The 25,711-nt window shown below is 37.4% G+C and overlaps 1 protein-coding gene across 5 annotated transcripts in view; it reads right to left on the minus strand.

Moving 5' to 3' along the window:
- Positions 1–25,711, minus strand: part of FAM13A (family with sequence similarity 13 member A) — a 278,405-nt gene that overhangs the window by 156,670 nt on the left and 96,024 nt on the right. For all 5 annotated transcript variants that reach the window (XM_053922889.2, XM_071221261.1, XM_053922887.2 and 2 more), the window contains one exon: positions 5,706–5,789. In XM_053922889.2, coding sequence (XP_053778864.1) covers positions 5,706–5,789 — 84 coding nt within the window. The remainder of the gene's footprint in view (positions 1–5,705; positions 5,790–25,711) is intronic.

The following is a 25,711-nucleotide window of genomic DNA, read 5'->3' on the forward strand; positions in this document are numbered from 1 at the left end:
ACATAAAGGAAGAAATGAAAGTTACACTAAGTGAAATAAAGAAAAATCTACAGGGAACCATCAGTGGAGAGGAGGAAGCCAGGATTCAAATCAATGATTTGGAACATAAGAAAGAAATAAGCATTCAACGAGAACAGAAAGAAGAAACAAGAATTTAAAAAAAACGAGGATAGGATAAGAAGACTCTGGGACATCTCCAAACATGCCAACAGCTGAATCATAGTGATGCCAGAAGGAGAAGAGGAAGAGCAAGAAATTGAACATTTATTTGAAAAAATAATGAAAGAAACTTTCCATAATTTGGTAAAGGAAATAGACATACCAGTTCAGGAAGCACAGAATCCTAAACAAACTGGACCCAAAGAGGACCACACCAAGACACATCATAATCAAAATGCCAACGTTTGAAGATAAAGAGAGAATCTCAAAAGTGGCAAGAGAAAAGCAGACTTACCTACAAAGGAGCTCCCATAAGACTATCAGCTGATTCTCAAAAGGAACTTTGAAGGTAAGGAAGGACTGGCAAGGAGTATTCTAAGTGATGAAAAGCAAGGGCTTACAACCTACTATCACTCTATCCAGCAAAGCTACCATTTAAAATGGAAGGACAGATAAAATGCTTCCCAGACAAGGTAATGCTAAAGGAATTCATCATCAAGACATTATTACATGAAATGTTAGAGACTTATTTAAGAAAAAGAAGATCAAAACTATAAACACTAAAAAGGCAACAAATTCACAACTATTGACAACTAAATCTAAAAATAAAAAAGTGAGCAAGCAACCAGAGCAGCAACAGATCATAGGTATAGAGATCATTTTGAGGGTTACCATCTGTGAGGGGGAAGAGGGAGGAGGGGGAAAGGTGCAGGGATTAGGAACCATAAATGATAGGTACAAAATAGACAGGGGGAAGTTAAGAATAGCATAGGAAATGGAGAAGCCAAGGAACTTATATGCACAACTCATGGGCATGAACTAAGGGGTGGGGTTGCTGGAGGGAAGGGGAACACCAGGCAGAGAGGGGCAAAAGGGAAAACTGGGACAACTATAATAACATCATCAATAAAATATACTTTAAAAAGAAGTAATGGTTTAAAACTTCCCAAATGTATTAAAAGGCATAATTTGCAGTTAAAAATTGCAGTAAATAAACCCCAAGCAGAATGAAAGTAGACCAAACCCAGTTAAGCACTTCACAGTCAATACCCTGAAAACCAAAAATGAGGTCAAATACTGAAGGCACTAAGAGACAGATGATATTTTATACATAAAAAAATGACACAATGATTCAAATTTATCATGAGAAAGGAAACAAAAACCAAGCAATCAAAAACAGGAGAGACCAGAAGACAATGAAATGCCAGTTTTAAAGGGCTGAAAAAAATTCAAACAATTGTAACCATAGAATACTTTACTTGCCAAAAATATTCTTCAAGATTTAAAGCTAATTGAATTCAAGATGGCAGCAGAGTAGGTAGAAGTTACACTGACCTCCTTCCAGGACCAAACTGGAATTACAACTAAATTATAGAATGATCAACCTGAATAACCAGTGAGACTAGCAGAAGAGAAGTCTAACCGAGCATTTACAGAAGCAGCTACCCTGAGACTGGTAGGAAGGATGGAGACATGAAAAGGGCTGACCCCACTTTCACGTGTGGTAGCTAAGGTTGCAAACCCTCCAGGTTCCGGTGGCTCCACATGCTGGACTCCTAGTGGCTCTGTCCTGCCAAGATTGGGGCAAAACAGGAATTAACCAACCAAACAAAACCAACCTCATAGACACAAACAACAGAGGGAAAGTGGGTGGAGAGGTAGCAGAGGGTAAAGGAGGCATAAATGGTGATAGAAGAATTGACGTGGGGTGGTGAACACATAATATACAGATGATGCATTACAGAATTATACACCTGAAACCTATATAATTTTATTAACCAATGTCACACCCATGAAGTTAATAAAAGAGTAAAAAAAAGATTTAAAACCAATTTAAGTCTTCTTTAGATAAATAAAACTGAGATTTCATTACCAGCAGATCTGTAACTATGAAAAATGCTAAAGGAGATTCTGTTGTACAGAAATTACAAAAATTGACAACTTCAGCAAAAATCAAGTGTGTCAGCAATGGCAACTACATAGATGAGGTCTGTCCAGAAAGTATCCTGCCATGTACTAGAAAAAAATAGAGACATTTAATGAAGAAGACACAAGAAATGTTGTACATAGGACAATGACACCTCAGTCCCCTTCAAAGTAGGCACCTTGGAACCACATATAATTTTAGCATCTTTTATACTGTTCAAAACACTCTGCAAAATCCTTTATGGGAATCACTATCAGCTGCCCCATAATATTTTCCTGAATCTTGCCAATGATCTGAAGTCTCTTCCCTTTCAAAGGTGATTTTAGTTTTAAGACAAGCCAGAAGTCACAGGGTACCAAATCTGGGCTGTAGGGGGGCTGAGTCACCTGGGTGATTTGATGTTTCGCCAAAAAACTCTGCATGAGATATGATGCATGGGCAAGTGCGTTGTTGTGATGAAGCTGCCAATTACCAATTGCCCATAGTTGTGGGCTTCTGAATCATCAAAATAGTTTCTACGGAGGACTGTTTAAGCTTAAGGCAAAATTTGATGCCGATTCGTTGCTCTACTTGCTCAGTCGTTTTTAAATGTGATGGCCACACAGTACACATGCTCACTCAGTGGTATCTACCACTCCCCTGACTAGTACAGTGAGGTCATCACTGTTCACTCATGTGCATTCCAGTCCCCTCTCCTTGGTTGCCAGGTTACATCGATGGAGCATAAACCATTCTCATTATATTAACAATGGCTGGACTTTTTCCAGACAGACCTTGTATGTGTAAATATAAAAAAAATTGTGGTTCTCTTGATTTATTTGAAATACATATGACCCTTTTTTAAAGCAAGAATTTTAACATTGTGTTGTCAAGCTATGAAGATGTGATACATATGACAATTATAGTAAGAAGAAGGAAAGGAAAATAAATGGGTCTATGGTTACATGGTTCTTATATTTTATGTAAAGTAGTAAAACATTGAGTAGACTGAAATGTTAAGAATGTGAATTGTAATAGTTAAAAAAACAATGCAAAGAGCTATAGCTAAAAGCCCAAAAGACAAATTAAAATGGAATTTTTTAAAGTTCAATAATCTAAAAGCCATAAAAGAAACAACAGAGAAACAAAATCAGAGCAAACACACAGAAAACATATGAGACTACCAGTAGACCTGCAATCTTACCATATCAATAGCTACATCACTGGAAGGGAGAGGTCAGAATGGATAAAAAGACCCCATTGTATGCTGTCTATAATATACGCACTTTAAATAAAAACACAGAGAGAGTTTGGAAGTAGTAAGTAGTAGAACAAGATGTTTTCTTCGGTATCATGTATTGCTCTGAGCTTTGCATATGCAGTCCATACACCATTGGACGTGAAATGTCTGTGACTGTGTCCTTGAGCTCCCAGAGCTGGTGATTACTGCTCGTCCAAGAAGTGTCACAGTACTGTATATTGGAGTGATCTTTTTTTTTCCAGCTTGGGCTCAAATCAAGAAGAGGCTTTCCTACCTAAGGAAGAGAAATGTAATCCTTCCAATTGCCTAAGAGCATAGACAACAGCTGGCAGAGGGAACAGACACGGGGACAGATGACTTAGACTGGAGAGACATCTCCAGAGTCAGTGGACACATGCCACCTCTGGATTACCATTTGGCATTTCTGGCCATGTAGAGATAGAATACTTAGCTGTCCAAGGCAAATCCAGTTGTAGCTAGAGATGCCTGGGAAAGACAGTTATGGAGGCCAAATGGAATTACAGTAATAGTAAGGATACTCATCATTCTTAGAGCTCCCTAAATCGCTCTAGAAAGGACACACCCATCATACTTTAAAGGTGTTCTCAGCTTTAGCTTTCGAAGATCAACTAGATAGAAAAAGATCTAATGAAAAAAGTCTTGGTGAGAGAGTTAGTGTCTTAGAATCTCTTACAGCTCACATGTTCTGTGTTTGCCTCATTTCTGGGATTTGAAATTACAAAGGTTTAATCACCTCTAAACTAAGCAGAGCCTAGTTTATTCATGTAAACTTAAACTTGCTGATGTAAGGACACAAAGAAATAAAGTTATAAACCAAGGCTAAACTGATGAAGTAATTTTTCTATTGCATTAGTTTGGTCAGGAGCCATACAGCAAGACTGACAGAGGATAAGAAATGCATACTAATTACTGATTTTTGTATATGTCTGAAATATTCCAAATGGCATTAATGTAATAAGAGTAATAAATCCCTTCAAACAATTTTTATGATAGGTTTCAATAGTGTCTATTATTTAGGAAATGATTCATCTAGGGTCTCTTCACCTAAAAGTATTCATACCAATATAAATGGAGGTAATAAGCAAAACTTACCTTAAAAATTTCCTCAAATCCTATATTTTTTCAATGTATTTATTTGATGAGCATATTGTTGACACTGAACTTTATGAATGACTCGGTAAAAATTTCTACTATACACTGGAATTAATTATATTTAAGCTTGCATATGCAAATATTTCACTTTAAAAGATACAAAATAGGGTTTGAATCTGAAAGGACAGCATTATACTGAAAATAATTTTCCAGAAAACTCAAGGTAGAATAAGTTTTAAAGAAAGATGTTTTTACTTATTTTTAAAATAAACAGTAGACTCTTACCATAAAGAAGACACTAAATAATGATTCAGTACTTCACTTGACTTGCTTTTACAAATAAAGGCACAACTATTTTTATAGTATCTGGTGATTAAATCAGAGACTGGAATTCCTTTAAATTTTGCTTAAGGGAACTCAATAAAGTTTGGAGAACATTTGTCTTTGAACTAGAAAAAAATGTAGCTCTATAAAATGTCATAGCGGCCAGTTAGGAATATTATATACATCTAGTAAACAGAAGTAGTTCTACTGAAGACACAAGATTAAAGATTAGGAAAGGGGCTCTAAAATAAATGTAATCACTTTGCTGATTGGAAAAATGGTCAAATTCTCATGACATATTATGGGTTAAAGGAGTTTTTCTTTTCACTAGCAAAACAATTAAGTGCACTTTGAATTTTTCTTAATAAGGAAAACAAAATTTGACATATTAGACTCTTTATTCTGTCCTACGTATGATAGTTCTTATTTTTTCTTGTTATAATTGACCAAAACACTTTCCACTGATCATGTGTTATTTATAATTTTGAAAATATATTTTAATTATAATTAATTATTTAATAAATTGTAATAAATTTTAAGTAAAAATTATATTTTATAGTTAATAAAAAATCAGTGAAGTGATTTTATTCTGAAAAAAATTATGTTTGGACATTTTATTTTACCCTTTGAAGTAATAACCTAGGACAGATTTACTTTACTTAACTATTTCCTGTGCTGTAAGCTGGAAACAATTGAGGAGAAGTAATTCTACTACTAAGAACATCACTTTCTATTAAGTAATAAAAGTGTCCAGAGAATTTTTGTATGAATATAACCTTGGATTAAATGAACTAAATAAAAAGTACTTTTTATACCATCAGGTCCAAAAAAGAAAAAAAAATGCTAAGACAAATGCAAACAACAAGAGATCATGGACACACGAGAACACGCGGAGCCTTGCTACATGTTTTATGTGGAAGCCTAGTAATTGGATGAGCTCACCTTAGTTTTTGGAGATGGTTTCTGCATGTCTCTTTCTACGTCGTTTGTTAGAAGGATGGGTAAGGAGTTCTTACAACTGGCCTCCTATAAAGAAGCATAAAAGAAACGTTAGTGACTGAAGAATATTACCCTAGCCAGAAATTACAATGTAGTAAAAAAGTAACTTTTTCAGGGAAACAAGAAGGCATTTTGGATTCAGTTGTTCACGTCAGACACTGAGATTGTACTGAGGAGCCAAAAATGTTTCCTTTCTTATGTGAAGGTAAGGTGGTGATGGGGTCGAAGTGGAACATATAGGACATACATATTCAGAGATATCCATTAAAAATCTCATCTACACTATCATGTTACTTATACATCCACAGACCATTCACTTCTTCTTTGGAGAATGGATAGTTAGTTCTCCAAGATGTCAACCACCAAACTGAGAGTTGCCAACTTTTCCCATAGTATTTTATGGATTGGTTCTGTTTCTATAAATATTTTATCTTAAGCCAATTTCTTCAGGTCCTTCAGCAAACTACTATTGAGTAGTGATGGTTTCATACCAATATCCTAACTGAGGAAAAATATCTGAGTATTTATTTCCAAAATTATGACACACCTAAGTCCTTGGTTCACACCAAAATAGTACTTACAAAAATAATAGCAGAAATTATAAGGAGGCAGCTCATACGGAGTTGGATAGATTTACTATTTATTTCGACATGATAACAAAACAACAATAATGTTGTTGTCTTAAAAAATAATATAGGACCCCAACTGAATAGCTGTTAACTTGGATAAATTTTCCATGGAGGATTCTATCTCCAAGTTGAGAGAACAAAAATACATAAGAGGAAGATTACATACAACAATAAAGCAAAGGAGAAAATAAGTCAGATTTCTTTCACTTGCTTCATAACCTCTACCTCTGCATCCCACATCTTCCCCCATCATACGTACAATTCAATCGTCTAAATTATGGTTTTTCACCCTGTTTTACTTTACAGTTAATAGATTATAAAATTTTTAAAAAATTGTAGTCTACCTACTTTTATAGTATTATTAAAACTTGTTGGAATTATATTCATTTATTTTTCAGGGAACAGTATATTATTATGATAAAATGCTCCTAAAGAAAATAAACATACTACTTACTACTAACAAATATTTACTGAACCATAGGATGTATCAGGCACTGTTCTAAAGACTCCGAATTCATAATGCCACTTCCCCTCAACAGCCCGATGAATGAGGTACTATTAGCACCATTGCCCTTTGAAGTATAACACAATGAAAGCTTATAGCAATGAAGTAACTTGCCAAATAGCACAAGGGACTCAATGATGGTTCTGTAAAACTTTAAGGCCTGAGCTCTTATCTTTATATATGACTTCTCATCCAACATACTTTACATGTTCAGTCAATAGATTGTAGAGCTATAGCATTTTAAAGCCAAAACAATTTCTAAAGATCAAAATTTGGTCAACTCCCCACTCCCTTTCCAATTTTACAGATGAAGGACTTGGATCCTGAGATGATGTGCCCAAGAGTGCAGACAGTGGTGGAGCTGAGACCCGTGCTTGGACCACAGGGCTGTACACAGCACCTGTTCTCAGCTTCGTGCCAGGGAACAATATTCCCAGACTCAGAGGGGATTCAAGAGCCTCTTCTAAGCTGGCGAGTAGCTGTTGTACTGCCAACACTCTCAGCTGCCTGTGGCCTCACGTACAACCCTATGTGAGAACCCCAGGGTACATTTCTGAGATCTCCAAATAAGTATGCATTCCAGTCCTCTTTCCCACCAGTCACAACACCTGTTGGTGGAGAAAGCAACTTACTGGAAACAGTGAATGAACCCATTCCCACTTCTGACTCATTGTGAGAGAAATAAACTATATCCAGCATGACATTTAGAAGATCAAAGTGATTAAGTGCATAATCCATTGCGTAATTTGACTACACTTGAGTAATATAATTACACTTAATCCTCTACCCCCTTTTTAAACTGCTGGTATGTAAATGTTAGAATGCAATAAGAAGGAAAAAAGCTGACTCTTAAGGGAAATTAATAGGAGTAGTTGACCTTTGTTTATCACTGTCTCAGTGTTTACAAACAACTATAATTCTTTCTTATGCACAAACTAAAAGTGAAAGTACTTCTTTAATACTATTTTCCCTCCTTTTTCCTATGAATTAATAAGTATAAGGCTGATAGTCGGCTGTTTCCTATAACACTATGAAAGCATTTTCTGTAAACTTTTGTTGGAAAATGCCACCTATATGAGTGGTTTTTTTTGTTTTATGATTTTAAAATCAGACAACAAAGTAATAGTAGTCAGAGGACTAAACCACGAGTCAGAAGAGATCTATCTGGCTTCCCATCCAAGTTCTTTAACCAGCTGTGAGAAATCAGGCAAGCATTTTAACCTCTTGGACCTCTCCCCTCAGTTCTAAGGTCTATAAAATAAAGGGATAGGGTTGATTAGACAAGCTGTATGAATCCTGTCTAGACTTTGAGTTTCAAGAATTTGTGATTCTTTGGGAAGAAACATTTATGGACAAAAAGGTAACCACCATCTGTTCAGAGATGCATCCTCAGTGCCCCGCCAGAATGCTGCTGAAGCCCTGGCACTCACCGGGCAGCAGCCAGTGTGATGGGGATCCAGAGCCACAGGACAGAGGGGACACTTCCTGTGGGGCCACTGTTACTCAGATTGCTAGGGAGAAATAATTCAACTAGTAGCTTAATAAGTAACTGATAATAACTTAATGGATTCTCTTAAAACAGTGGAGTTAAGTGAGAAATATTTTTAAGATAAAACTTTTTAAAAGGTTGTGCCTGTTTATCCTGGATCTTACCTCCTCCTACTTGCTCAAGAACTTCACTCCTTCAAATTATCCCCTCCCACTCTCTCTTCACTAGATCATTCTCATTAACCATAAACATGCTCTGAAATTATACCTTTTTTGTTTGTTTGTTTGTTTTTTCAAACTGGAAACTTAGGAGTTTATTATTGACAAGTTGATCTTCAGGCACCACCTAACCTACCCTCTGGAGTCAGCCTCTTTGGCACCTCGCTTCCTCTCTCTCACCTCCCTTTTGCAGTCTCCCAACAAGCTTAATCAATTCTACTTTTAAAATAGTTACTGAATCCTCCATCTTCACCTAAACAACACTTCCTTAATTTCACTTCTCCCACTAGCTGTGGTCCCACTGTTTTGCTTTTCTGTAAAGTAAACTCCTCCAAAACAGCCGTCTTCATTCACTATCTCTATTCCTTCACCGTCATTGCCACAAATCTGTTTTTGTCATTACTCCACAGACAGTGCTGAAAACAGTCACAGCTTAGTCACCATCTAACTTGGATTCTCAGCAATATCTCACCCAGGTGACTGCTTTTTCTTGAACTGCTCTCCCTTCTATTAGCTGCCACAACACCACTAGTAGGGGAAAAAATAGCCTGCCTCATTGACCAACTCCACATAGTCTCCTCATCCTCTATACAATAAAGTTATATATCTATTGATTATTGGTGAATTTCCTGTATCCTCTATTAAACAGAAGTTCTATGAAGGTGAACAACTGGTCTCCTTTATTCACTACTATAACTATAATGAAAACAGAAAAGCACCTGGCACAGTAGGAGCTCAATCAATTGTGTTGAGTAAATGAATGAAACAAAGTTGGAGTGACTAAAAGGCTGATGCAGAGAAGTCTTTTCCCAAATGATACAATGATCTTATTGCACTTATATGGTTTTTAAACACAATCAACATGCTAATGACTCCCAAATCAGTATCACTATCTTTGACATTCCTTCTGAGCTACTTATATTTAACTGCCTACTTGTCAACTCCACTTGGTTGTCTAATAAGCACTTAATTTTAGTATGTCCAAACCTGAGCTTCTGATTTATCAGCAAAAAAATTCTGCCCGTCCTTGAGTTTCTTCCCCATATTAGCAGATGGCGCCCAGTTGCTCAAGTCAATGTCAGGAGTCTACCCGATTCCTCCCTTTCCCATACCTCCCACAGTCAAACCCATCAGTGAGTCCAGTCAGCACGCTCCAAAATAAACTGGGATTCATTCTCCGCTCCATGTACACAGCCACCCCAGTAATAACCAACAGCATTCACATAAATTACCTCAATCATCCTGCCTTCTAGGAGCTTTGTGTATGTCAAACAGATGATGTCACTCTTCTATCAGTTCATGGAATAAAATCCAAATTCTTCAGCCACTAATAATTTACACAGCCTGAATGACCCAGTCCTTGCCTGCTTCTCTGGCCTCATGAGACACCACATGAGCATGTGATGCACTGCCCCCTACTGCATTTTTCCATTTCATTTATTGTATTCATTTGCTTCAGAATTTGTTTGGTTCTTTTTTATGATTTCTACCTTTGTGTTGAATTTCTCATTTTGTTCATGTATTGTTTTCCTGATTTTGTTGAATTGCCTGTGTTGTCTTGTAGTTGATGACCTTCTTTAAAACAATTATTTTGAATTACTTGTCAGGCAATTCACAGATCTCCATTTCTTTGAGAGTCAACTACTAAAAATTTATTGTGTTTCTTCGGTGATGCCACCTGTTGCCTTGCATCGGTGTTTGCAGTCCCTTGTTGTGAGGATCAGCAAAGACTTCTGGGGGTCTTCAGTGGTTTGTAATAGTGGGGAACTGTAACCCACCCCACCATCCTTTTGACGTTGTTTCTGTAAATACTGTCTCTGACTAATATGTACCTTGTAGATAAACAGCATGTTTGTATAAGAATCCTAGGAACTAACTTCAAGAGATACACACTCCAACCTTCAGTCATCCCAGCTCTTGGAGCTGACCTTCAACTGTAAAACCAGGATGACGCATACAACTGCTTGACCAGTTTTGAGGTCCTAATCGGAGTGGACTGTGCCGGTCCACATGAAGAGAATTTTCAACACCCTCCCCTTGATCTCTTTGTTCTGCTTCCTCTCTCCATCCTTATAAAAACCTCCGCTTGCACTGAGATGTGAAGATGTGCTTTGAGGCAAGAGTCCGCCATCTTCTCAGCTTGCTGGCATCTTGAATACACCACTTTCCTTTTCACTAACACCCATGTCTTGAGTTTGGCTTTCATTGCGGCAGGCAGCCACACTTGTGTCCAGTTACAGATTGTGACAGTGACAGTGAGGGCTACTAGAGTCCCTTTTCTCTCCTTTACCTTCACAGGGGGAAGTCACAGCCAAGGGGATCCCTTTTGGTGCCAAGCTGTGTTGGCCTATGATGCAGGTAAAATGCTTCCCATAACTTATCTATGTGGCCTTTCTTGGCTTTTGTGTTCCATTGAGTTACCGGAGCTTTTTAATGTAGTCTAGAGCTTTCCCCAAACTATTTTCATCCATTAACAGTTGCCAAATTATTTTTATTTTGAGGGACAAGAGTTGGGGTCTCATAGCCTGCCATCTTGCTGATGTGCTAAGCTTTGCGTTTTAGTCTGTTAAGTACCCCCATGTCCTTCCAAAAAATTCCTCTACTTTTTCTTTTCTTTCTAGTTTGTTAGTGTAATATTAGCCATGGTTGCTTTCTGTTTCCAACCAAAATACTTTAAATTGCACAAATCTTTATTACAGTGTCACTTACAGTGCAGTCACTCAGTAGAAAACTGTGGAATTAAGTTTTACAATAATGATGATGTTCATAAAATAACAACACTGGATATCACTTACATAGCACTTGCTGCACATGTGGCATTTTCTAAGTGCTTATTATACATTTATTCATTTTTGATCCTCTCAATAACCCTATAAATATGTATTTTACTATACAACTTTCTCATGTATACAAACTCAGGTACAGAAAGGATAGTAGCTTGTTCAATGTCATACACCCAATAAGTGGTAGAGCTGGAATTTGAAACTGTGCAGTCTATCTCCAGAGGCCTGCTCTTAATTGCACAACATAATGTCTTTCTAGAAGGATCCTTCCTATTTATCAGATCACAAAATGTGGCAGTTAGGTGACTGAAAAGCAAACTAAAACAGGAAATCATTAAAAAATACATATTAATGATACCTACTCAAAATAGTTTTTTACAATAAAATCCTCAAATGTTCCTTTATTTCCAAGTCTTCTGATGTGGGTCTTTGGGAATAACCCTAAGTTTGTAATTCGACACTTTCTTCCTTGTGTAAACCATAAGAATAATACATTATTTATGTGGAGTGAAAACATGAAGACTTCAACCTTTGTTGAACCTTTCCAACACATTCAGCATTGCTTTTGTAACACAGATAATTCTTTCTGTACACGGTACCACGTCCTAAGTCTTCCATGTCCTCTCTCTAGGCAGCAGGAAGACTACTGTTTGCAGCCTCCCTTCCAGTTAGGTTGGGAGCCATATGATTGAATCTGTTCAGTGGAATGTGAGCAGAAGTGTCTAAGTCACTTGCAGATATAGGCATAAAAATATTCCACATTTATTCTCCCTCTTTTTTTCCGCAGCTGAGGCAATCCTGAAGATTGTTGGGGAAAAATGGAATAGGACTGCTTAATTCATTGGTCTGTGAAGTAATCAGAAGTAAACTTTGATTGTGTTAAGCCATTAAGATTCTGGAGTCTGTAACAGAAGTTTTTACTAGTTAGTTTGTCACCATTTTCCTAGAAATAGCTATAATGTATTCACAATTCATTTGTTTAATTAAATTATGCACATACCATTAAAAATGACATTAATAGTTTTGGAAATAAACACAATGATTCTTGGTTAGCATATAGTAAAACTGATCATGAAAAAGTGTGTAAGAGACTGGTCTATTAAACACAAGCATTCAGAGTTGCCATGGACAGCAGTCAGTATGCTTTAAATGAGAATGCAGAAAATTGATTACTCTGGCATATTAGTTAGGTGGAGTTCTGTTATGCAAACTTTTATTATATACTGTAGAAATGTGAACCAGGAAAGTTACTATGACTTTCCTGAAATAAGTTTGAGTTATCTTTTACTTAGACATACATGGTGCAATTCATTAGACATTTTTGAGTAAGTATAAGGAACCAGGATAAATGCTATGGAAGGTGTAAGGATATAAATTGCTCCACAACTTTTAGAAAAAATACAATGTTTAAGTAAATATGAAAGACTGTTCTTATCTGAAGAACTTACAATGCAATAAAAGAGAGAAAAAAAGTGCAATTCACCTAAAGGAGAGCGTAAAGCATGTTCCAAGAGGAGAAAGAAGGCACCCCAAGACAACAGAAGAGATGGAGTCTCCTCCTGTACCTGGAGGATGAGAGAGGGCTTCATAAAGGCTGTAGAGTTTGAGATGCCTTACTTGGGCCCTCAACCACTCAAACAGAAGTAGAGCCTAAAACAAGGACTGTGGACAAGTAGTTTATCTGGGTGATCATCAGGGGAATAAGGTAATAAAAGAGGGAGAAGGTAGAGTATGGGTGTCATTATTAAGTGCTAGAATTATTACAGTGGTTCTGAAGCTTCTGCTTTGGGTAAAGTTCTGGAAAACACTATGAAACATACACCCCAGAATTATTTCAACCAAGGAATTAAAGAGCTGTTAATTTATACCCCATCTTCCTCAGTTATTGGTTAAGAGCTGCCCCTGGAGGGGATGTTCCTTTGTAGGCAACTCGGGTCCACAGAAGTATAACTTTTTTTTTCATTATACATAAATACCTATTTATATAACTGTATTTATTTTTCATTTTATTATTTATGCTATTGGAGTTCTCCCACTTTCCCTCCTTTTGCCCTCCTCCACACAGCCTGCCACCCACTTCCATAATCAGTCCCCTCACATTGTCCATGCCCCTGGGTCCTTCACGTATGTTCTTTGACTAATTCCTTCACCTTTCAATCAGTCCCCACCCTCCCCTTTTATAGCTATCATCAATTCCACGATTCTGTGCCTCTGGTTCTACTTTGTTCATCAGTTTATTTTGTTCACTAGATTCCTTTTATAAGTGAGATCATATGGTATTTACTTTTCACTGACTGGCTCATTTCACTTAGCATAATGCTCTCCAGTTCCACCCATGCTGTTGCAAAGGGTAGGAGCTCCTTCTTTCTTTCTTTCTGCTGCATAGTATTCCATTACATAGATGTGCCAGTTTTTTAATCCACTAATCTACTGATGGACACTTAGGCTGTTTCCAAATCTTGGCTATTGAAAATAGTAGGGCTATGAACACAGGGGTGTATAAGTTCTTTTGAATTGGTGTTTTTGGATTCTTTGGGTATTTTCCCAGCAGTAGAATTGCTGGGTCAAAAGGCAGTTCCATTTTCAGTTTGATGAGAAAATTCCATACAGTTTTCTATAGTGTCTGCACCAGTCTGCATTCCTACCAACAGTGCACTAAGGTTCCCTTTTCTCCAAATCTTTGCCAGCACTTGTTTGTTGATTTATTAATGATTATCATTTTGACAGGTGTGAGGTGATCTCACTGTGGTTTTAATTTGCATCTCTCTGATGGCTAGTGATGTTGAACATTTTTTCATATGTCTATGAGCCACCAGTATGCCCTCCTTGAAGTGTCTGTTCAGGTCCTTTGCCCACTTTTTAATTGGATTGTCTTCCTGGTGTTGAGTCATATTATTCTTTATATATTTTGGAGATTAAACCCTTGTCTGATGTGTCACTGGCAAATGTGTTCTCCAATATGGCCTGTTTCCTTTTCATTTTGATGATAGTTTCTTTAGCTGTGCAGAAGCTTTTTAATTTGATCTAATCCCATTTGTTTATTTTTTCTGTTATTTCCCTTGTCCTAGGAGATTATCAGCAAAAATAATGCTACATGAGGTATCTGAAATTTTACTGTCTATGTTCTCCACAAGGACGTTTATGGTATCGTGATTTATATTTAAGTCTTTTATCCATTTTGAGTTTAATCTGGTATATGGTATAAGATGGTAGTGTAGTTTACTTTTTTTGCATGTACCAGTGCAGTTCTCCCAACACCATTTATTGAAGAGGCTGTCTTTACTGCATTGTATGCTCTTGCTTCCTTTGTCAAATATTAATTGACCATAAAGACATGAGTTTATCTCTGGGCTCTCTATTCTGTTCCATTGATCTATGTGTCTGTTCTTAGGTCAGTACCAGACTGTTTTGATTACAGTGGCCTTGTAGTATAGTTTGATATCAGGTATTGTGATCCCTCCAAGTTTGTTCTTCTTTCTCAAGATTGCTGAGGCTGTTTGGGGTCCTTTTTGGTTCCATATAAATTTACTTTTATTCCTAGGCAGCCAACTGAAGGAAATAGCAGAAACCCATTCTAAATCAACTACAAGGGATCTGTGAAAATGCACACATATTCAATTATTTACTCAGTGCCTCTGTTTGACAAATACATGCACTAATGATTTAAAGCAGGCAAGTTCTGAGGTGTCAGTTCCAAAATACTGTCATCTCACTGTAAGCATCTTAAAGATTATATAGCATAATGATGTTTTCATAACCAAAGCAATTTAGTCTGTCTTCTGTTAAATATTCCTCATTATAGCAAAGAAGGAATTAAGCACATGGCAGATATAGCTACCAGGGGTGTCCAACCTGCGGCCTGAGGGCCATATGCAGCCCAGGACAGCTATGAATGCATCCCAACCCAAAATTGTAAATTTTCTTAAAACATTGAGATTTTTTGTGTGATTGTGTCGCAATGTATTTAATGTATGGCCAAAGACAACCCTTCTTCTTCCAACGTGGTCCAGAGATGCCAAAAGGTTGGACACACCTGATTCTAATCTATCCCAATGATTCCTGAGCAGACGTGACATTCTAGTGTTTATCTGTAAACAATATAAAACAAAACATCTGGGGAGGAGAAATTAACAGCAATCTGAATTGTAAATATGTGGCTATGATCTAAAAACTGGAGCCATGAGAGTATCCCAGGCTAAGCAAAAACCTTTAACACTACTTTTATTACTTGAGGCATTATTTATACTTACTTGTAATCTAATCAGTCTCCACTACTAGGAAGTGCCCATTTGGGTCATGCAAGCACACAACATTCTATCATGCTATTTTATCTTTGTTTTTCTTAAACATCATTTAATTTTTTTAACTTTCAAACTCAGAACTAATCTAAAATGTATACCTCACTCTCCAAAGAAAGGTTTTATATGAAGAAATCAGCAAGTAATTTTTAATTTAGTGCTACCTCTGAGTTCCTAGGTTTTCAAAATAATAACATGTAGATTTCAGTGGGCACGAGTCAGTCATTTCACTGTGTAGGTTACGAACACAGAGACAATGCAGCCACCTCACAAAGTATCAAACAATGATATAAAAATCAAAACACTTTTTATTCCTATTATGAGTCCATAGCTAATGAGTTTGGAGTATTTTTGAGGGGCTATACAAAGGGCCAGGGGTAGTGCAAGCATATAGGACTATAGTCAGGAGAACAGAACTCAAGTGCTTCCCTGACACTAAGTTGCAAAAATATATACTGAATGAATAAGTGTAGAAATGTTCATGGCACTGATGTTCCCATTTAAAACTAAGATTTTGGTTAGTTCTATACTTGGCCTAATTAGTACTTTGAGTTCAAAGCCCAGCTCTGTCATTTACTGCTATTGACCCTGACGAATAGATGCCCTAGATTTCCTGAACTGCAAAGGGGAATTAAGACCAGCTACTTCACAGGTTCACTGTGAGAAGTAAATGAGATAATGTACATAAAGAACTTAGCGCAATATCTGGCATAAAGCTCCCTTTTCCTTTTGTCCCTCTGTTCCTGCACTGACATATTTTACTTATTTTCTGAAGAGGCCCAGAACTTAGTCCAGAGCTTTACACAGAGTAGGTATTAAAATTCTAAAAAAAGTGAATATTATTTTGAAGTTATTTTGTTTAGATTATAGACCTAAATGAAAACATGGAGGTATATGCAATGTTTTTAAGTATGAAAAAGACATGGGGAATGCTTTACAAAGTTTATGTGCTTTATCAGTTTACATGGTAAATGACTTAAACTCTACAGGAATAAGGCCGAACTTTGTAATCAAGCTTGCTATACATTGATAAGTGATCGTGTCCCTTAAACTAATCACTGTGGGAATCTATTCTAATATTTTGCTTTTGTTCAGAATGTTATAAAATAACTTTCAAGAGTTTGCTTATGAGTCACACAGGAGAACTGGTATTTTTTCTGACAGATTTCAATTTAAAATCCCAAAGTTAATATTTAACCACTACTCCCCAACTTAGTGATCTTATGTGGCTCAAAACGACTACTAATTATTTCCCACAATCAAATAAAGTATTCAAGTACAGAGATTTCCCAGTCTACTAATGTATGGAAAAATATGACACATGAATAACATACATTCTTCAGACAATTCCAAAAGAAATTCCCAAAGATATAATGAGCAACAGCAACACTGTCCAATAAAGACAGTCTCACAAGATGTTGTTTTGGAATAAGATGATACTCATCTAGATCGTTCTAGATAGATATTTAAAAACATATTAACCATACTGTTTTGTGTGTGTACATGTCTGAGGCTCTACATTAACCCATATACATGTGGAATACATATACATAAAACTTATACTTAAAGTATATAAATAATACGTATATACTAGGCAGACCAGGCCTTTCTCTTGGGTAAATTCAGGGTCAACATGGACAAACCATTGATCTCTTTATCATCCCTTAACCATTTCCTTTCCAATGATTTTCTCTTCTCTTCCACTCAGTTACTTGTTCTCATAAATACAATCTAAATCTCATCATTGGTCCAGACTGCTCCACATCACAAATCCCTAATGTCAACACCCCAATCTCCATTCATAGCCCCCTATGTTTTTACCTTGCTTGCTCATCTACTCCCATGACAAACATTTTGTACCTAACTGGAGTCCCTAGCACTGCCTATCATGTTGCTCTATCATATCCTAAGTTACCCTTCAGTTCATCTCACCACTTTTACTACCACTACCTTGGTTCAAGCCTCCATCACCACGTAACTGGACTATGGTGATAAACTCCCTCTCAACAGTCTATTCTCTGCCCAGGAGTTAATGTAATCCTTTTGAAATACAAGTCAGATCGTGGCACTCTTCTGTTCAATACTCTCTTTTAAAATACTATTAGAATAAAAGTTAAAGTCCTTCCAGTGACCTTTAAGAGTACACATGATCTGGTCCCTTGTTACCTCTGTAACCTCATCTCTCTTAACTTTCTTCCTAGATCACAGTAACTCAACCATACTGGCCTTCAATCTGCTCATCAAACAGACCAGATATACTCCTCTCTCAAGGCCTTTTTACTATTCTTCTCCCTGTCTGGAATGCTCTTCTCTCAATATCTTCATTGCTTGCTCCTTCATATCTTTCAAGTCTCTTCTCAAATGTTCCCTTGTCGATGAAGTCTTTTGATCATCTTATTCAAATGGGCAAATGCTATTCCCCTAGTTCCTTACCAGTATTACTTCTCTCCTCCCCTGCTTTTTTTCCCCACAGAGCATTTCACCATCTGACATATTACATATTTTCTTAATTATCTATTGCCTGTTGCTTATTGTATCCCCATTAGAATATAAGCTTCATAAGAGCAGAGACTGTGGTCTACTGCTCACTAATGTATTCTCTGTGTCCAAAGTGATGCTTTGCACATGGTAGGTAAGCAATAATTATGTGAATTTAATAAATTCAGCTTAAATTACATGGCACATTATTTCAACCATATTTCAGTCACTAAATTTTGTATATGTAAATATCTCAGTGATTATGTTAATTCTTGGGTAGATATAAGGAAAAAGCTTTACTGAAGTCTGGATTTAGATCCTCTTATGGACTGAGACTTCAGAATTATTCTGAGGCTGTAGAAATTAAACTATGGCTATTAGATATCTACTTGAAAGATATGCTTCTCTTAACACAATTTTTCACAAATACAGCTTTAAATTTTCAGCTTGGCAAAATAAAAGTGCTTCTACTTATGCTTCCTCCTTGAAACTTACAAAAACTCAAAAATAAATAGAGAAAAGAAACTTCACCTTAAGTGAAACAAACAATGGCCACAACTATAAGACAATTAAATATAAAGACTAGTTGGTGAAATGCATCAAAATGTGAACCAAAGTGCTGAATCAACACGTATATTCTTAGACCTCTGGGAGACTACAGACTTCTCCAAATGTTAGTTCTAAGAGGCCTATCAAGATTCCTTTGACTGAATAACTAGATCCAGTGGACCCTGCCAAACTGTTTCAGAATCTGAAAAAACCTTAGAGGACCCATGACTTATTCCCAAAGAATGGCAGGGCATGTGGAGTTCAAAGAGGAGTCTACAGACAAACTGTTTTTCCTTATCTTTGCCTTGGCCTTCTGGTAGAGCAAGCCTGCCTGGAAGGGAGGCTAATGAACGCATATAGAAGCCATGATCAATTTTGCAGCATTGACTAGTCAGCTGAGCAGAAACAGATACTAGGTAGGCACTCCCCTGACAGCCTATTATAAGAAAGGCTTCACTTAGAGTCACACCAACTTCCTGCTTACACCAAAGGGATAAAGTAAAAATCTAAATTACAGTTTAAATGAAATCCATCCTGTTCTTTCAAACCTTTGATTGTTCTACTGTTCCTATAAGTGTTAACTGCACAGTTAACACCATAGTAGTTTACTCTACTACTACACAAACATTCCATACCTTAAAGCATACTTTTCTGTGTGGAAGGTTTTCAGGTCTCCACTTTGCTTTCTCTCAGCAATTTACTGAAATCCTAGTGATTTTTTTTTTTTTACAGAGACACTTAAATACCCCATTCTTTCCTAAACTTTCATTTAAAAGAGTTTTGTGTATGTTTTTAAAACTGGTTCATTTTCTAAAAGCAGATCTGGATAAACACTGAGTACTAAAATCACATTCTCCTGTGTATTGAGGGTGTAGATTCTTACCTTTCCAAAGATGAAATATTATAACTTGCCCAGTCATGTTGACGAGTGCCACTTTACACAGACATAGGCCTTCTTATCCTAATATTAAGTGCTCTTTGCAGAACTGTTAAAGACTTCAGAAACATTTAATACCTTTTCTTAAATATGGCAGCCAGGAAATACTCAGTGAACTATCATATTTCTAATATTCAATTATTTGTAAACACTCATAAATATTGCTTTCTTACTATATAAAAATTATGGTCATAGACATTATTTTCAGTAAAATGAATAGAGATGAGTCATCGACTTCAAGGAATTTTTAATGCCAGACACTGTGCTAACCAGATTGACAAACATGAAATGTTAAGTAATAAATATGGTATCTGCAATCACATCAATCCATGGCTGCCAGTGCATGGAATGTACGGGTGGGAGTGGTAGGAAAGGAATGTGAATAGGCAGCGTGGGTTCAAATCATGAAAAGCCTTGCATGTTGTGCTAAGATTTAGATTTTATAATATAGGGATGGGTAAAGGTCAAGACCCATTGAAGAATTTTGATATGGGAAGTGACATATTCATACTTGCATGATGCGTAACAACTCCAGCAGCAGAAGAGGAAAAATGGAGTCCAGGGGCAGACGTGGGTCAGTGAAACCAGTAAGAAGGCTACTGTAGTAGTCTCCTAAGGATCAATCAATTCCCGAATCTGGCTGATTATTAAAATTGCCAAGGAAGCCTTTTAAAATGCAAATTTCAGGCCTGCCATGACTTTGAGTCAGTAAGTCTGAGTTACCAGGTGATGGTGGCAATAATCCAAAATGAGAGGTGATGAGGAAACACTAGTGAGGGTGGGAGAGATTTAAGAGATACTCAGGCAGCAGAATGAACTCATTTTAGTGACTGATGGACATCAAGCTGGAGTAATGGTATGGACAGATGAGCCATTCATTAAGCTCCGGAACACAAGTGGAGCATCACACATTCAGGGCAGGGAAAGATAATGAGAATCTATAGAAGGAAGGTGCAAGTGATGGCAAGGCACTTAGATAAATTAAAAATGAATGGTTTGCCCAGGAGAGCTCTGGGTTGAAGACCTAGGATTGAGCCCAGGAAATAACCGTGTTTAATTCTGATTGAGAAAAAGCCCTCAAAGGAAACTGAAGACAAACCAGAGAAATAAAAAGATGACAAAAACCATTCAATATTCATTCAAGAATTTAAGGAGGAAGTTTGATTAGGGGACAGTGTAAAGGGCCTGAACTTCAAGTAGAGGAGACTTAATTGATAATATCAGCAAAAGGGTGAGAGGCAAAACAACAGCAAAAGATTTGCTTGCTTAAGACAGGAATATGTTATGAGCAGGTTTGTTTTTTAGGAACATACTTCTATCACTGGCAGAGAGATGGGAAGGGGGTGAGCCTAGAAGTGGGAGAACAGTTTGAAAATGTGTGGCTATGAAAAGGGCCTAATCTAAGGCAGTGGTGGGTGGACACAAGACACCCATTTCCAGAGATATGTGTAAGACAATATGAGTCCCAGTGGGAATGGGAAAGGGGCGGAGTTAAGGATAAAAGTAGATTCTAGCTTGGTGCCCAGGGGCTGGCAAACTAAGGCTGGAGAGAGTTACGGACCAGCAGGTGGGGCCCTGCTGCCTGAGGCCACCCTCTAGGCAAAATGCTGGAGATAAAGATTTGGTGATAAAGGAAAAGAGTCTTTATTCAAAAGCTACACAATTTTGGAATAACAGCTTTCCACATGAATTAGTCACTTAAGCTATCAATTAAGGCTAAAGTTTTACCTCTTTAATTACAGCTTTAATCACTTAAGCCTATGAATTAAAGCTAAAATCTTTAACTCCTAAATTCACCCTGTTAATTTTTAATTATCTTATTTGCATAGGACTAGTTTACAAACTAAAACAACATAACATACAAAAACTACATGGTTTTGGAAAAATGGCGGGCTTCTGCCTCAGAGCCCCTTCCCTCTAGAACACCCAAAGAAGAATAACCCTGCCACCCTCTGCGGGGCAGCCCCATCCTAGGCTGTGCCCAGAGTTCCTTCCCATCCAAAATACCGTCCTTTGGGAAATGCAGGCAGATGCAGCACAATCATCCATCCATGCATCCTTGAGGAAGAGAATCCAAGAGACAGTCTACCTTCTTATTTATATCTTCTGGCACATAATTGCAGGAGCTCTGGAGGCATTCAGCTTTTCAGCCAATCTCAACCTAGGCTGTTTACCATTGCCTCAGGCAACCTCCTCTTACCGCCCCTCCCCCTCCCTACTCCTCCTCAGTGATCTGATCAGATCTCTCTGTATCAGGAGGACAGCACAGACAAAGCTTTGGAGGTAGTGTTCTTGGTGTGAGAAATTTGAATAACTAGCATGGCTTTTTACTGGTAGTGAGAAATATGGCTCCTGGTAGGTTGGACTGGAATTATGATTAGAAGTCATCAGCAGTATGGAAAGTGAAGTAAAATAGTCAACCAGGCAAATTTATATTTAATGAAAATAAACCAGGACCAGGGGCGCTGTCGGGAGAGTGAGGATGCAGTACTCCGAATCAGACACAACACCACAGGCACTGTCAGCACTCCACCCAGTGCAGTGAGACACACGTCCTTTGTTCTGGACACTCCTGGCATAGTCAGTGAAGAAATCTGTGGTTACTTTTTGGCAAACATCACACTGACGTTTAATACTGTCTAAAATTTGACTAAAATCCGTGGATGATTTCAGTTTAACTATTGTTATTTTGGTCTCTTCTTGGTTATACTGGTGTAAATCATTTTATGAACCTAAGTATAGTACTTTCCAATTATAGTGATTATATCAGATATGGGGCTTTTGGTGCAAGAGCCAAAATACTCCACTAAAGGTAGTTTATACTATGAGGACATTTATACCCTCCAAGTAACTAAAAGCCAGAGGTATGTATGGTCAGCGTTGGTTCGGCACATGAACCAGGATGAGGAGCTGAGACTTCTCCCTCCTTTAGCTGTCTGTCAGCCTCAGTGTCTGACGCATTTATCAAACACAAAAGATGGTGGCAGCAGCTCCAAGTGTAAAACATCCAAAACCAGATGGGAGAGGTGGGCCTTTTGATTCAGAGGCCTACTATCTTTCTCTCTTTTGTAAATTAAAAATAATTCATGTTCAGTAAAAGATATAAATCTTAAGTGTACAGCTGAATGAGTATTGACAAATGCATACACCCACATCCACTTCCCTAATGAAATATGGACCATTTTTATCACCCCAGAGAGCTCCCTGAACACTTTCCTAGTTAAATAAAGCCATGGTAGTTGCCACCACCCCTAACGCCACCCAGAGGCAACTGCAGCTCTTATCTCTTAAATCTTTCTTGATTTTCTCTCTCTCTCTCTCTCTCTCTCTCTCTCTCTCTCTCTCTCTCTCTCTCTCTCTCTAACCAGGGATGAAAATCTTTCCTAGAGGCTCTCTGCCCCTAGCACACTTTACTGTACATACATCTTCTTGGCCAGAAATGTGTCTCTTCTGGCTTTTACATCAATCACTGACTAAAGAGTGATTGTAATACCACCCTATTATAGACCATTTATATATGACTCATTCATCCCTTGTGGCTGAAAGAGGGGCCCATCTGACCTCAACACATAGCTTCAGGTCCAAATAAAATTGTACTTTGTTTTTTAAGCAAGGAAGAAGAGGGAAATGGCAGTACATGCACGCATGCTCTCTCTCTCTCTCTCACACACACACACACACACGCACACACACTTGTTACTCTATACCTGACAAAATCTGACCTATATTCTTCCAGCTTTATTTCACTTGCAAGTGTGTTTACTCAAGTCAATGATTAAAGTACTGATAACAGAAATAAATGTAGAGACCACCCCTGAAGTTAACACCAATTCACATCCAATGCTCTGGGGTCAAAGTTCTTCATCCAGGTCCAAGTACAATCAATTTATTTACTTGTCTGAGCCCCAAATCTCCATTTTAGCCCCCAAAATATCATGAAAATGTCATTCTCCACTTTGACTTTGTTTCCTATCCTGGGGTACACAGAAGTGTGTCAGTGGACACACTGAGTGCTTTTTCCCACTTAAAATACCTTTTTGCTTTTTTATGCCTCAGTGGTTGTCATGAGCCTAAACTTATTTTTAGCTCAAATATTGATTATTTAACAATTGTTTTGTGTCTCTTGCCTCTTTTTGTACACATCGGAATGGTAACTTGGTTTTTGATTGCCCTTTCATATTTACTATTTTCAGTATGTTGATGATTTCATTGTCAGCCTCTCAATTTCTTTTTACTGTAGCTTCCTTTTGGTTTATATCTGTTTCTATGATCTTAGAAACTTAAAAATCTGCTTTCTAAATAATGTCCAGTTTCATATATCTAACTGTGGCTAGCATATTCTTCATTACTAGGGACCCTAAAATAGCATTGGCACATCCTGTTAAAACAATTTCCATAACTTCTGTTTCATCCTTATTGGTTAAAATTAAGTCCATAACATCACAGCCCCCTGTTGCATTACCCACCCTCTCAGAGATAAGAGTGTTAGCAAGATCGGTAAAAAAATGTATCAAATATTCTGCTTTAGCAGAATGATGCTTCCAGAGTATGGACGTGCAGTTTTCAAGCGTGACATCTGTCTGCCTCCAGGCCAGATCTGAAGCTTGCACTGGGAGAGTAGCAGTCGCATTCATGCACCTCAGGTATCTGTATTTGGTTCACACAGTGTTTTGGCTTGCGTGTCTTATCCTGTACTCCCAGGCTGCGTTCTCCACCATGCTTAAAGCTACAAGCTCACAGATATCCAGGCAGGGCACCCTTTCATGTATCTCAATAGGGGTGATTTTACTTGCACAGACTATAAACCCTTGTTGACACAGTCCGGGGATTACCCACGTCTCAGAAAGCTTGTCTTGCCTATCTATTTTCATTATATTTGAGAATTTCCTCATTATTTTATCAGACCTAGTTGAAAGGTATGAGTGTTAAAAGTATTTATCAGAGATATAGCTGAAAGAAAGTCAATCACATTTTAAAATTTTAAAAAGAAACCCCTTGCAAAGTACTACAAGAACCGAGAGAACAAATTAAAGGTAAATTCTATGTAAAAAACAATTTATTTTATTTTTTTGTAGCAAAACTCATGTAAGTAGGTTTTTTTCTGCTTATCTCTTTTGAATCACTGACATTTTCTCAGCTCTCATGTTACGTCCAGCATTAGGTTACACTTGATATTCTCCGTAGTATTTCATTTTACCATTTTATCTGAGAATTACTCTTCCCTGTCCTCAAATTTCAGTTTAAAGTTCTCTCTATTATTTTGGCAAGGTTCCTGTTTAGTGCATTTCTCTCAGATGTGCTCTATCCCTTACAGCGCATCCATCTGGTGTGTTAACAACATAAGCCCCCAGTTAAGAAAACCCAGTTTTTGTCTTTTTTTGCTGTTTTGATAGGGTGCTACTTGGTACTCATTGCCTTTTAGTTCTTCAAAGACATGGCCTCAACTGGAAAAAGGAACAAAAACATCCTTTCGACACCCACGCCAAGTACCTCTTATTATTCGCTGCCACATCAGTCAACAAGAGTACGTTTATAAATCTGATAAGTTTCAGGAAACCTCCCGAGGGAACCTTCCGTATCAGTTCCACCATGATTTACCTCAGTGTAAATGAGAAAGAAATAGATGCCTTCCCTCTTTTCCCTCAACTGGAGGATTTTGTTTGGATGTTTATCCTCTAACTCCCAATTGTAAATCTTAAGAGACCTACATGCATTTACCTAATGTATAAAGAATGTTATAAATTATCAGCCAATGCATTTAATATTCAGATAATATTATCAAGAATTCCTTTATAGGTTTTAAAAATACTCTCCTTTATTGGTAATAGTCACAAATGATTACATATATGGGACTTAAAATCTAAAGTTCAACTTGAAAGTGTGCCAGCCACAAGAAAGCCAAAAAGACATAGTAATACTGTCTAAAGGAATGTTGCAATGTACTCAGTAAGCTAGCGTTCCTAACACAGACATAAGCATGTATCATATCCCCCCATACCACCAGGCTTTCATAAAAAGGTGGCGCACCCAATCGACCATAACACTGAGCTCACGTAAGTGCTT

This window comes from Desmodus rotundus, chromosome 4, assembly GCF_022682495.2.
Source record: "Desmodus rotundus isolate HL8 chromosome 4, HLdesRot8A.1, whole genome shotgun sequence".
NCBI lineage: Eukaryota > Metazoa > Chordata > Mammalia > Chiroptera > Phyllostomidae > Desmodus > Desmodus rotundus.